This window comes from Strix uralensis, chromosome 6 (genome assembly GCF_047716275.1).
Source record: "Strix uralensis isolate ZFMK-TIS-50842 chromosome 6, bStrUra1, whole genome shotgun sequence".
Lineage (NCBI taxonomy): Eukaryota > Metazoa > Chordata > Aves > Strigiformes > Strigidae > Strix > Strix uralensis.
In genome coordinates this window covers 39,806,568-39,821,888 of record NC_133977.1, presented here as the reverse complement: position 1 = coordinate 39,821,888, position 15,321 = coordinate 39,806,568, and the positions used below count along the sequence as shown (strand labels likewise).

General features: G+C 33.4%; 1 protein-coding gene across 1 annotated transcript in view; it reads left to right on the top strand.

Annotated features, from left to right (window-relative positions):
• LRP1B (LDL receptor related protein 1B) overlaps positions 1-15,321 on the top strand; it is a 751,404-nt gene that overhangs the window by 559,182 nt on the left and 176,901 nt on the right. The window contains exons 35-40 of the mRNA XM_074873779.1: positions 3,859-3,993; positions 4,398-4,527; positions 9,439-9,565; positions 9,720-9,871; positions 10,163-10,287; positions 13,336-13,707. Coding sequence (XP_074729880.1) covers positions 3,859-3,993; positions 4,398-4,527; positions 9,439-9,565; positions 9,720-9,871; positions 10,163-10,287; positions 13,336-13,707 — 1,041 coding nt within the window. The remainder of the gene's footprint in view (positions 1-3,858; positions 3,994-4,397; positions 4,528-9,438; positions 9,566-9,719; positions 9,872-10,162; positions 10,288-13,335; positions 13,708-15,321) is intronic.

The window sequence follows — 15,321 nt, the reverse complement described above, 5'->3', positions numbered from 1 at the left end:
GCCTCTGTGAAAAGCAGAGTCTTCATAGTCCCTCAGTGAGTTTTGCTGAATTTAGTGGTTGCTGGGAACCCAGAGGTGTTCTGTCACGTTTTTCCACACTTTTGTCTCCATTGTCTGTCTCCCTCTTACTCATGCTATCATTGTGCCTCGAGGCATTTGTATCTGTGGTGTGCATACAGGTGTGTACGTGTGGGAGGAGAACAGATTTCACTCTCCTTGTTGAAATAAATATTTTGGACAGACTAAGATGACGAGGCCTTACAAAAGGGGCAATATTCAGCAAATAATTTTTATGTTGAATTTTGAGTTACAGGATTTTATTGGAAAATAGTAATGTGTTAAATGACATTAATTTCCAGTGTTTGCTGATAAGCTGCCTGTGGACAGTAGGAGTCAATGTGAGGCCGTAGTTGCTAATGCTCACCACTTAACAAATTACTTGTAGAAGCTGTGTAAAGTTGCAGACAGTTGTTTCCCATTTTCTGGCCGCTGTCATTTCCAGGTAGTAATTCTCTTCTCTTCAGGTTCCAGCGATGGAATAGGTAAATAGATACTGAGAGCTCCAAATTGAGTATAGACCTTCTTTCCATCTCTCTGGACTTCAGGAGCCAGATGCTGAAGGGACTTTTTGTCTCCATGTCTGTTATTTTTCAGAGTAATTGGGAAAATAAAACAGGTCTGTACAATTACAATATTAATACAGAGACAGCATTGACACACAAATCTCTGAAAACATCATCCACTTTTATAAGTGAATAGCATACAACAAAATAAAGGCCAATTGCTTAATTTGAATTCCTGTTTCCTTGTTCTGCATGGTATGGGTCTTCAGTGGTTGAGTCCTACTGAGAATGTTACTCCACGTTTTATTAAGATATGGAGAACTTTGATTATTATCAGAAAGTAACTCAAAAAAATTCTGGTCTCCATAAAATGAGAGGGGTTTGTCATTTGGACCGTGCCATGTGTATCCAAATGCAAGCTGAAACAGCAAATGCTGTAATGTTATCTGTATTTGGAACCCACAGGGATCTTTATTAGTTTGGTGACAATAAATTCCTTAGATGTTTTCACACTGTACAACAAAAGCACATAGTTTTTTTCTTTTCTTAAGCTGTCATGAAGTACCTGAAAAATCAAAAAATATTCTCCAATGTAATGTATACAGCATAGTGAGTGAAGATTTTTGCATTGCTGTGAATAAATAACGTTCATCAATACTTCAGGAAAAAAAATTCTTCCTTCTTGTTTTTTTTTTCTCTTGGAGCATCTTTGAACAATTATATCAAAATATCATAGTCAATGCACTTTACAGCTATGTTTAATGAGGATTTAATTTGGGATACAGTATCTAGGCAAGTAAGGCATAGGACTGTAAAAGAATATGAGAATTTTAAAGAAATGATGTGTTAGCTGAGTTTTTTAATATCAGTATGTGTTTGTGTAATTATTATCTTTGCATACTCAAGCTGTTAAGAATTTACTTTTAAGGATGCTTTCTAGGAGCAGTGAAGTGCATGTGTTTTGTGAACTTCCTCCAACACAGCAAATATTACTTGATTTTCCCTGACTAGTTCCAGTCCTAAAACTACTAACATAATTTTTGTTTATAGAACAGAAACATTCTGCTTAAAAATTCTGGTCATTTTACAGGAACACTACTGACTAAATAAAAATCCAATTTGACTGATGGTAAAATAATATTCCCTGTAATATTTATCTTGAAAAAGTGTTTTCCTTTATTATATCTGCACATCTCCATGATTTTGTGTGTCCTCACCATCCTTTTTTGTACGTGTACATAACCTTTAGTTGCTTTCTACCTGTTTATATTCAGGTCAGGCATATTGTATATTAAGGAAAAATGTTGATCATTGACAAAATGGAGCTGTGTCATAAAATACTGCATTTTACAGAAGGTAAATTAGTAATTTAGGTAGACTTCAAATGATTGTTGTGTGTAATATGTTCTAAAGAGAAATATGATTTTTTTTAAAATTGGTTTTATCTCTTTAACGTGATAATCTGGAAGCAAATCTAGGTAATTCAGTTGTTTGAACTTTTGGATTACTGAAAGACACTATTTTAAGAAAACAGCACTACAAAGTCAGTTGTGCTATATACATTAAGATATAGTCATGGAAGTGAAACCACAAAGATCTTTGTGTTCTTATAACAGTTTCTAAGCTGTTATGTGGATTCTTGCTCACGTGGCTGACATAAATAGTCACAGTATGAATACAAAATGGTTTATTTTTATGGAGATGAATTAAACTGGAATATGAAATACATAAAATTCACTTGCAGAATGTCTTATCCAGTTGGTAAACATAATAGCTAGAATTTTTTTTTTATTAACTGTGTACTTTCAGATAAGACTTTGTAGTAATTCTATATATCTCATATTCCACTGAAGGGTATCTGGCATACACTTGCACACAATCATAGATCAGTATCTTATTGTTGAATGTTCTGTGTGGCTAGTATTAAGATCTGTGTAATTTTTGTAGTCATTTGAAATAACTAGCAAAATACAGGGCTCTCATATGTGGCAATCAAACTATCTATTTGGGATACTTGAAGTCAGAATTTGTCATTTGTTTTATTGGTGGTGTGGGTAAGGTTCTAGAGGATACCAAACAGGTTTGGTCTTGGAATTGACTGTTACCAGTTTAAGTTTCATTTTTCTCTTTTCTGTTTTATATATATGTATATGTATTTTTACGCACACACACACATATATACGTGTGTATATATGTATATATATTAATATCTACATATATATTTTATATGTAATATTTCTATATATATAGAAATATATTATTTAAATACATATACACACACTCTCTCTCTTATGGAATTAAAAGCAAATATATGAAGTATGAAAAAATAAAAAAGGAACGAATATTATTTATCTCTGAAAAATGTTTTTCCCAGACAAATAAGCTCACTCAGGAGGTCCCCAGCTGATGACTTTGAAATCAGAATGTGGGTTGGAGTGTATCTGCAATAACTCAGAGATCTGTCAATGGAAGGACAGGGAATTCTGCTTGAGGGATGTCATCACTTTGTTTGCCCCATCCCTTTTATCAAGGGTACTTTGTGACAACAGACACAAGTGCGTATCTGTGTTTTGACCACTCCAAATTCTCAGCCTGGCTGACGAGTTCAAATCATCAGTGAAAATAGGTTTGTACTCTAAGACTATGTGGCGGTCCCTCTCTTCCACTTTATGGACAGCCAACTGCAGCAGTATGGCAGGGAAGACAGCTGAAATGCCTTAAAACACCAAAAAAGACTCCTAGTGAAAGCTTGTCAGGACACTTAAAATAAAAGATGAATTGTGGATAGAGTCAATTTTTTATCCTTTTATCAGTATATTAGTCTCAAATGTCAGACTTTTTTTTTTCTAATTAAATTTTTTTATACTGCCAAAATTCAATCTGTATGAATACTGAAGGAAATTACTGTAAAGGCAGTTTTACACTGTGGTTTTTCAGACTCCTGAGTACTTTGGAATGGTGATTAATAAAAAAAAAATATTTTTCAAACATTTATTCCATTATGAAAAGAAAAAAAAGACAACATATTGTGATTTTTAACAGGGGCAGTAGCTTCCATCTGTTGTCATGGCCCTATTGTGATATATGTGCGGTACTAAACAACCAGTAGACAACCTAGAATTCTGATTTAACTATTTTAAATAAAATTTTTAAAGGGAAAGGATGAGTAATTAAAGATAGTTTTGATACCATTCTTCTATTTATTCTGAGACATATTAATAAAGTTATAAGTGACAGTTTTTATAGTTCCTAATGTAGATACCTGGACTAAGAGTCATTGCCATGTATTTTATAGGAAATGATACAATCTACTGGACAGATATGGGTTTCAACAAAATTAGCAGATCTAAACGAGATCAAACATGGAAAGAAGACATTGTTACAAATGGTTTGGGAAGAGTTGAAGGCATTGCAGTGGACTGGATAGCAGGTAGGTCTTAACCTGCTTCAGGAATTGTCATGATTTCTAACAGTACGCTCTTGCATCTTCAGCTCAAGGCTAAATGACTTGGTTTGCTTTCAGCTCTGTATTTCTAATATTCCAAATGTCTAGATGTTTTTCTTTGGAGATACCACCACTGGTTTTTGCAGTTTTACTAGAGACAGAAAAATGATTTAAATATCTTGGATAGTATTTCTTAGATGGACAGTCTCAACAGTGACAACCATGAATGCAAGTTTGTACTTTAAAACGGAAGGCTGAATAGGACCAGAAATTACAAATGTAAGATAAAATGCAGCAGTTGGTTTCTGGTCCTAACTTACATGCTGAAGATTTAAACACTTTTCAAGTAGTCTTTTCTTTCTCCAGTAACTTCAAGGTATTTTTCCTAGGTAACATATATTGGACGGATCATGGCTTCAACTTAATTGAAGTTGCCAGGCTCAACGGCTCATTCCGATATGTAATTATATCCCAGGGTTTGGACCAGCCAAGATCTATTGCGGTACACCCAGAAAAAGGGTAACATGACAATGGCTACTTGCATTTCTTTTAAAGTTTGCATGCTAGCACTGAAGCTCTTAAATAAGTAAATTGAGGCCTTCGTTCTAACAGATAAATAAACCCCAAAAGGATTGTATTGGAAACTATTGTACTGTAATTAAGCACAGGTGGAAGGAAGTGTTATTCTTATCATATACTGAGCTTTTTCACTGGTCTCTGTATACATGACATACTGTATTTTCTTTGCAAAACAGTTTTCATTTTCTAAGACAATTGTATCAACTAAAGTTTAGACACTGCTTAGAAGCATGCTTAAATCTGTTCTTAAGTTTCCAGCAAATCCAAGGAAGTTGCATAAGCTGATGAAGCCCTCAATGTCATGATGAAATCATAGAACAGTGTAATCCTTGGTAGTTATAAATTCCAGTATCATGTAACATTCCACTACAAAAACCACGGAGATTGCCCAGGGTAGCTCAAAGTAATGTGAGATGAAGCATGTGGGTAAGAGAGTAGGGGATGTCAAAGATGTTGTCAGCCAACTGTTTGTTGAGAGTAGGGACTACCTTGCAACATTTACAGAAATAGAGAACATTCTGTCCCCTTCCAGCTCCAAATCTACTGTAAGCAGAGCTACAACTAAAACAGAAGCAGTAAATTCTGGAAATTTTTTTCATGGGAATATGAAATATACTTTCTGCTGAAAAGGCATGTAGGGAAGACTCAGTGGATTTAACTGCTCCATTTACCCTGCTAAAATGGGAGTACTAAAGGGCATGTATCAAAATCTTAAAGAAGTGTCTGAACAACTACCTGCCTCCAAAGCCAGAGATGACACTGTAGCTCATTTTCCCCAGATTCAATCAAATCAGTGTCTTACTATTTTCAGGAAAGCAGTCTCTGTACTCAGAGGAGTTTGCCGCTGTAGTAATGAAGAATTCTGACTTCCCATTGAGGCCAGATTGATACCAGTGATGCAAAATGCCATTTGGGTCTTTGCCATGATTTCTTCTATGAGAATTTAGACATAGTGATCTGTGTATTTTGCAGACTAGAGCATTGCAACTGAATGTATTTAAGAATGAAGGCGAAAGCAATAACTGGTTTTATTTTCTGCATAATGTAATAGCTTGTGCCACAAATCATTACAGATGTGTTCATATAGCACCACTGGTGACTTGGCAGTATCTGCTAACAGGTTAGGATTAATGGAGTTCTTCAGAGTAGGATCTTCTCCAGATCCTAGTAAGGATCTGGCTGAATTAATTATTATCTTTTTGTTTTTAATGTACCAGAATAGCTGTGCTCTTCTGTTAGAAAAATTAAAAAACAAAACCAAAACAAAACCCACATTTGAAGGAAAGTACTCAAAAGCTTGATAAAATTCTTCTAAACAGAAGTGTAGACCAAACTTCTTCAAAACAGTAGTTAATTTACAGTGTAATTTTCCTCAACATGTATATAATGTATTTGCTGTACACATAGACAGATAGGTTTTCAACCCTTACTTAAATCAAAGGAGAGGAAAAGCCCCCATGAAATCTATGAGGACTAAGTGAAGCAGATGCAGTTTCTCTGGAGAATACTTAAATATTAAAATAATATTAATTATATAAATAAAATCCGTTCTTTTCAATGACAAATGGTAAAAAGTGTAATTAACTCTTCTGCAGTTTTTGGAGAAGGAAGATGGATTGTAGCTGAGATCCAGCATTTATCACTTCCTATAGGAAAGAGAAAATGCAGAACCCTTGACAAAATAACATTTGATACTGCTATTGGTAGAAGAGTTGCTTTTTTATTAAAGTGTAGGGGTTTTTTTATTTTAATGACAGTATTTTCACATGATGCTTTCTGAATCAACAGTTCATGGTTTTATTTTTCCAAAATGGTAAGTGTGCACATAAGCAGATGAAATAATAGCCAACAATATGAACAAGATTCTTTGGAAAGAAACAATTCCTACTTTTAAGTTAATGTGTATTTAGAGATACCACTGAACCATCTTCTTAGGTCTTAGAATAGAATACTGTGATGCCACCAAAAAGCAAATACTAATAAAATGTGATTTGGAAATTATTGCACTTGAAACAAAAAACAGTAAAGAGAAATGTTAAATGTAGGAATAAATTCAGGTGTGAAACATTCCTTAGGTGTTTTGATCTTGAGAGTTTTATAGTTAGTTTTTGGTTGTGTTTAGAATACTTAAGGAAGCATAGGAGTATGAGAGGACCACAGTTTAGTAATTGTTTTATGTGTCTGGTAGAATGGTGTATCTTCTGCAAAGGTAGGTAAGCTTCACCTCTCTTTTTTTAATACTGTACCACAAAATGATATCTTGAGATGTCTCCAGTCAAAGTTTCTTCAGAAGGATAGCAGTGTTTTGCTAGTGAAGTACAAGTATACCTTTCTGTGGGAAGATTAAGGCCTTTTTACCCTCTGTGTTATTGTCATATCTCTTTCCCTTTACGCAGCAAAACTTTCAAAGCTATTTTTCCCTCCCCTTGCCCTGACTTCACATTCTTCATTTCTCTTGAAGCTTGAGTTGACAGCTATAAGAATAGAGAGGAAAATAGCAGTTATTAGATGTCGTTGAATCTGCCAGTTATACCAAGATATGAAGCAGCCAGCATTCAGCTGGTTGGTAAAATTATTGTTACTAAAGAAAAAGTTAAGAATGTGTAGTTCTACAAAGGAGTGTCTTTGTCCCTCATCAGGTATACTTGCTCATATAGCATACAGTTGATGGACTTTTTTTTTTTTCCCCCAATTGAATAATAGTTTTCTGATCAAGCTCAGAATTGTGATTGAAATATGAAGTTAAGCTCATACTGAAATAATTCTTAGACTTTGAAGGTACCTCCTTCAAAAACATTTTGGGAATTTCATTTATGTTTAGGGTTGGGGGAAGCAGGAGAGTTCAAACTCTGGTTTAATTTTTTCCAAACAATTTTTTTTTGAAGATTCTAGGCCAGCGTCAAATTTACGCCACTTGCATCTCCATGTCAGCTGTTTAAATTATATATGGGATAGTTCTGAAATAAGTTGAGTCTTAGTTATTCTACCATTGCACCAAATGTGTCGGTAGCATATTGCTACCTACAAAGGTCCAGAAAACAGTACTTCCCAGACCTTTTGTGAAGATATGGGAAGATCAAGTTTTTCTATACTAGTTAATAGTTTCTGTAAGTTTATATATTGATATATTTATAATAATTAATGCTCTAAGAGAGTATTAAATAACTTGCCTTACATTTTTAGCAGCTATTCAGGGTTTTCTCTGGAGGATTTGAGATTCATTTAACCTACTAATTATGGTTTTTATTTTTTTTTTTCTCAGATTAACTAGTCTAAGGAAAGAGCACAGAATGTTTAATTCAAGTATATTGAATGCCTGCCTTTCTGTAGTGAACATTTAGTTGATGTCCTGTGTTAAGAAAGTACCTGCGATTAGATGCCTGAAAGCAAGCAGTTCTGTTTAGAGGTGCTGTTAGTAATCTGTTTAAAGTTGTATTAAACTTAAGCAGTGATTGTTGATATCCAGCTGGTTAATACTGACTATTTTAACCTTTCTAGAACAGATTTTTAGTGTGGCTAATGTAGCAGATCAATTTTCTGATTGTAGTATAAGCTTTGTAGTTAGTATTCATATTACTGTTTGTTATGTCAAGAAGTATGAGAACAAATTTGGTTTTATTATAGACAGAAAGCCCTACAATTAGAACCAAAGTAAGGTGCACATTGTCTCAGAAGCTAAATTTTATGAGCTAATTATAGGATCCGTATTTGTTCTCCCCTGTCCCATTTTTATCCCTCTTTATTTCACATATCTGCTGTCATCCAATCAAATATAGGTATTTAACAACAGATTGCTATGATATCACCAGACTCAGGGGTAGAACTAGTTAGTAATGCACAGAAGACTTTTGTAATCTTTAAAAACAAACTAATAAATACATTCCACACAGAGAAAAACAATGGTGAGTGGTTTTATGTTCTGTTCACTTTGTGTAGTGTATGACTAAACAGTGTTTTAGTGTGTTCTTACAAATATTTGCTATGAGAATTCTTCTCTTCAGTCAATTAGTAATATGCTAGACCTCGAGTTTATTATCTTAGAGATTTCTTGCTCAGAATATATATATTTGTGTATGTGTTTATAGCATTTTAACACATATAAATATACATATATACATGTAGACACATAGACATTTACTTAAAGCTGTCCCATAGGTTACCATTCAGTACAGGAAGTGCTCCACGTAGATTAACTGGTCTCATTTTGCTATACCTAAAGTAACAGATTGAGAAGTAGGAAGTCAAGGCAGAAGTATGACCTAGTATCTTATCCTGAAATAGTGATGTTACTGTGCCAGTACGTATGGAGTAATATAAAATTGGACAAGTAAGATGCAGATTCTTCCCACGAGCATTAGAGAGAACAGGAGAAATACTTTCTTCCCAAATAAGATCCCTTTGCTCTACCATTTCCCACAGTGCTCCTTACTGCTTCATATTTAAAACTTTAAGTTAGACATACATCTCTTGTATCATCACATTTATTAGTAATTAGATGAGAGAGCTTCTGTTCCAGTGGGGTTTTTTTTTTATAATTTGCTTTTATTTTTCCAAGAACAAAGCTGAATTCTTTAAGGAATAGAATTACATATTGACTGATTGAATGCAGTTTTAAGAATTGCTTTATATATATCATTTGCAAAAAATCTCTCAACAAAGTGTTCTATGAAACAAGTATTATGATACATTTAATCTCTTAAGATCATTTAGAAAAATGAGCGTTATCATGTTTTTTAAATACCTATTTAATGGTAATGGTGCATTTTGTTTGCAATTGAAGTAAAGTATTGCATAATTTCATCTCTCACTTTGATGCTAAATTTTTATTTGGTAATTTCTACAACATTTTAGGTATTTATTTTGGACAGAGTGGGGACAGACTCCTTGCATTGGCAAGGCACACTTGGATGGGTCTGAGAAGGTTGTGCTTGTGAGCCTGGGGATTGCGTGGCCTAATGGGATTTCCATCGACTATGAGGTTAGTTCCTCTGTTTTCCAGTATATGTTAAAATGTACAGTATTTGTTATGTTTCGTTAAAGCCAGCTGGTCTTCCACTTTGATATAATCTTAATAACTCTTAGTTAAATACTTGGACAAGACTGTTGATGTTTCCTTTAAAATTAATCTTTAGGAAAATAAATTATATTGGTGTGATGCTCGTACCGACAAGATAGAAAGAATTGACCTTGAGAGTGGAGGGAATCGGGAGATTGTGCTGTCAGGGAGCAATGTGGATATGTTTTCAGTCGCGGTGTTTGGAGCTTACATCTACTGGTCTGACAGGTAATTTATTTTTCATAAGTATTTGAGTCTCAAAATGTTATTTCAGTGCCAGGTGCTTCACCTTTGTAGGATTAGCCATTCCTTAGCAAGGTCACAGAATGGATCGCAGAAACCTATGCAATTTCCAAAGAAAGGGCATTTCTGATGCTGAAAGCTAAAGCATATCAGTGTCATAGATGAGAACAGGTTTCTTCACCTTCTGATAGGTGAACTCTCCGCTGCCCTTCAGTCATTTGTTTGGTGTGACTTAGTTGAGGATTGTTGATGAGACATCTTCAACTTTTTTGGCAGAGCACATGCAAATGGCTCTATTAGAAGAGGCCACAAGAATGAGGCCACGGATGCTGTGACCATGAGGACTGGCCTTGGAATAAACCTGAAGGAAGTGAAAGTCTTTAATAGAGCACGAGAGAAAGGTTGGCTGTTCTTAAGGATGCTATTGATTGTTTTAATATCACCTGCTACTTTTTATGTATATTAAAGCATACCAAAAGTTAAGTAATTGCTGATTTTATCTCCACTTTTTACTCTTGAAATATTTTTTAAGCTAAAATTAATGTACTAAAGAAAGCATATAGTGCAACTTCTTCTAAAATTCATCTGAGTATTTTAAGGAGAAAAATCGAAAACCAAAACACTTCCTATCATTCCAGGTTTGGTGGTTTTTGTTTTGGTGGGTTTTTTAAAAAAAAGAAAGACAAAAAACAGTCTTAGGCATGAGAGGGACCTTGAACTGTGCTTTAAACAGCATTAATCTCAGGCAGTCGCAGATGTCTATTGGAAAACAAACCAGATATTTTGTTTTCACAGCTAGAAGTTCCCAGCTTATGTGTCTCAAATATTTGTTTCCTGAAATTACTTGGGTTTAAGTCCTAGGTTTTTTTGTGTGGGAAGAAACCTTGTATGTAATCTGATTTCCTTTATATTCACTTTGTTCAGCGAATTCAAGAGACAAAAGTTATGATATACTCTCTGTGATTTATCATATTGATGGTTAAATTTTATTCTTCACTACCTCAGTGAGAATAATCTTGCTTTTAGCTGTCTTTTTCACCCTAAAATTCTGGTTTTGAGGAGTCCTTGAAAAACCTGTTTCAATGAGCAAAGGTGGTTAGCAGTCTACTGAAAATGATGATGATTTCCTCAGAATACACTGTTACCAGGCTATCCAGACAAAATTTTCTATAAACATATTCAAAAAGAGATAAAAAAACTGTTACTGTAATACAAGATAAACTTTTAAATGCAAATCTATCTCTGGTGTTATTAGCTCTCAAAAGTTGCTTTAATCACAGCACTACATACCCGAAGATCCTGTTTTTAAAAATACATCTTTCCTAAATAACTGCATTAAATATGACATGTAAAATATATCTGCATTTTGAAAAAAAAAACATATTTAACAATCAATAAGCTTTTTTCTTTTTTTTTTTGTTTAAGGGAATTTTAAATAGGTTTGAAAAAAATTACTTTGCAAACATATGCATATTAATTTTACTAAGAATTTCTGCATGTAATTTCAGAGTACTGTGGGCATCATATTTTGTGAATAAAAACAAAATCAACACAAAAATTTATTGTTTCTTTTAACTAGGCTAGAAATAGTTAATGTCTGCTTGCTTGGAAGGGCTTTATATTATAGAATTAGGAAAACAGAACAATGGGATAAAACAATGCTTCTTTACATGTAATGATTTTTATTGATAGCTTTAAAGACTTGATCGGATCAGGAATAGGACAAACCATTACTGAGGCTAAAAATCTTTTGATGTTAGTTTGAAAAACATAACTGATTTTTTTAATACATTTTTCAAATTTTACTAGGGTACAAATGGTTAATGTCTTTGTGAGGGGATGTCAGTGAGCCAGAAGGACAAAAGGGAAAAAACAGGTGAAAAATGTTTTTGGAATGTTTTTCTATATCACACTATTCTATATATTTTTTTTAAGTTCATTGAACTAGAGAAAGTTTACACTGTTTAAAAAAACATGTAATTAGCTGGCTTCCTGACCTATTATTAAAACAAACAAACAAACCCCCAAACAAACAAAAAAGAACCCCAAACCAAAAAGCCAACAACCTGTGCTGATTGCGATTAATGCTTTTTTTTCAAACACCTGTTTTACCCTTTCTGATGAGCCAGTCCTCCAGTGCTATTCGCAAGCGGATTCCTATCCTTCAATGCTGTTTTCCATGTGTGCAAGGACATACCCTACCTACACTGCTTTCAGAATTGGCCATTATTAAAGATACTTACAGCTGGTGAACTGTGGAAGCATTGAAGTTTTTGAAGAGAGATTTTAGAATCTTGAGGATCTTTTTCATATATTTTCCTTTCTCTTCTCACCCCCTCATCCTTCCAAACAGATATTAACTTTTCTAGCCTAAAAAAACAATTAAAACAAACCAAAATTAATACAAACCAAATGTAAAAATGTATACAACTAAATCTCCAAATGTTTTTACATAAGTAGAGGAATATGTCTCCTGTAATTTTGCCTAGGAACACAAAATTCAATGTTTCTAATTTTAAGAGTAAGTCAGCTCTCATCCTCCATTATTTTTTCTTAAAAGTACCTTCAGCTTGAAATGTAGCACTTAGAAAATACAATCAACAGTACTTTCAGACACTACATATTCCCCGATGATAGATTGTTTAAAAGGTTTTCTTCTCCCTCACTCTGTGGGAAACTTTCAGAAATGGGAAAATGACTATACTGTAAGAGCTAAGTTGTTGTATGGAAAGTGCTGTCAGAAACAGAAACTAAATTATCTAAACTAACCATAATAGTACTTCATACACAGTCAAAAAAAAAGACAAAGGCAAATAGCTCCTAATTATTGATAATTATTTTTAAATATTGCTTGCAACAACTGTAGCTTAAGTCACTGAGGTTACTAATTTGACAATGGCTTCTTAATGGTATGCATTTGTCAGGGAGTAAGTTTTTAAAGTCAGGTTTTAAAGGAAATTAGAATTAAATGTTAGGAAATGTCTTTATTCAAAACAAGGAACTGGAATGACACAGTTTTGTACCTGTCAATATGTATGTTTTCACTTTGATAGAATTTGTCTAAAAACAGTACTGTATTCTGATGGTATCTAAATTTGACTTTTTGCCAGTAACAGGTGTTTAAAAAAAAAATAAAATCTTTCAAAGCACTTGAAACAGTCCCTAAGTTTTCAGCTGATTATGGAGGAATAACCAATTATATAATTTTCTAATAATAAAATATATAAACTTAATGGGAAAGGACATTAATTATATTTGTTTATGAATTGTATTCTTTATAATTGTCTTTAGGTTGTGGTTAAAGTTACATTCTTTACTATTTTGGCCTTTGTTTGGCTTGTGAATATTGTAGAAACAGTTTTAAGAGAAGAATTTTTAGAATACGTAAAATTCCCATTTGATTTAAGTTAGCTAAGTGTAATATAAAAGATAGATTTTTTTTTTTACAGGTACTAATGTTTGTGCCAAGAATAATGGTGGATGTCATCAACTTTGCCTTTATCGGGGAAATGCACGGAGAACATGTGCTTGTGCACATGGCTATCTTGCAGAAGATGGAATTACTTGCCTCAGACATGAAGGTTACCTGTTGTACTCCGGAAGGACAATATTAAAAAGTATACATCTTTCAGATGAAACCAACTTAAATTCACCAGTAAGGCCATATGAAAATCCAGACTACTTCAAAAATGTGATAGCTCTGGCTTTTGACTACAGTCTGAAAGGAAGAGGTACAAATCGTATATTCTTCAGTGATGCACACTTTGGAAATATACAAGTTATTAAAGACAACTGGGCTGGCAGAAAAGTGCTAATTGAAAGTAAGTAAAAAAAATGATTTCCCAACATACATATTTTATTTCAATAAACTTTATTAAGTAAAAAGTTAGTAAAAATCTCTTGACTTTATAGTTTAAAAAAGTCAATGAAGTTTTACCATGCCTAAGTATATAACACAATTATTGTATTTTTCCCTATAAAATACATTTAAACATTATTTTTAAAACAACTTAAAAATAATTTGTTTTATAACAATCTTATAATGCATGGAGTGTATTACTAGAAAACAGAAGTGATAATGATGGTGCTTAATTTGTATTACTGTGACTTTAAGGAGCATTACTGTTGAAACAAAACCTCATTGTGCAATGCTTGGAAACAAAAGAAGTCCCCTTACCCCAGGGAACTATTATTTGTGTATTTTTTTAGTTAGTGAGGGTGAAGTACTGTAAGATACCTCTGCTGACATAACCATTCCTCAGTATAGAATATTAGGACCCTGGTCAGTGTGCCCAGTCAACTCACCCTTCTTGTAGGGAACCCAAGAAAAGTCACTAGTGCTCAGTGATAATCGGAGGGAAATTCCAACCTACAAAATTGTTCGTTTTTAGTAGAAGCTTACTCACTAGCTTTCTATGTTTGCTATACCCTCATTCACCACACTAGTAGGAGGAGTTGTATGAAATGATATTTTTTTAGCCTCTGAATACTTGAAGCTTGGCACTACTATCAAGGAATTGTTGCCAATATCATCACTAAAGTCTTCAGAACAAGACACAAAACATATTTTGCAGCTGAGGCCTCAGTAAAATCTTCTCAGGATCTGGCACTGAAATCTTTATCAACAAAGTCTAACATAACTTTAATACAAGGTGTATGTAAAAAGTTATCATGGTTTATCATGGTAAAAGTAGAAATCAAGGAAAATCTGAATGCAAATATGTAAGAAACATATCCTTAATGCTAAACATGCAAAAATCTGTTCTACAGAAATCCAAATTCTAAAAACTTCTGCTATCTTTAATTTGTTACAATTTAATTGTTCTAAAATTTGGATAAACATCATTCATATGAAATGCATATATTTACTGTGTTTCTTGTCTTCCTTCTCATTTTGGTGTACTGTCTGTGTGTTTTGGAGGCTACAGTTCATTTCAGTAACATCCAAAATGTTTGAAGTGGTGTATATTTTTTTGTTCCTTTATGTTGTGGATAATTCCATCTGAATTTTTGATGTCGTATGTTATGTTGCATACGGCATTGCTACATTTAATTATTTGAGTCAAACAGTTTAGTAACAAAACCAAAGAAAGTGATTAGGAAAAATGGAAGTACATTTGATGTGGAACAAATCACCTTTTGCTGTCACATGTTAATGGAAATATTTTTAGAAAATAAGTGAGTTAGCTGCAAATTGATGAAATATTATTCTACAACTGACACTGGATAACTGTATCATTATGTACCTCTGCACTGTGGTTCTGGGAAGGTATTTGTTGTCATGAAAACTGTTGACACTGATGAATGGAAAAGCATTTTTCAAATATGATACAAGGCCTTTTTTTACTTTGAGTTTTTATGTGTGCATATTTTAGATAAATTAATGATATTTGTAATAAGATATGGTAAAGAGAAACTAAGCAATGTTATGAGGA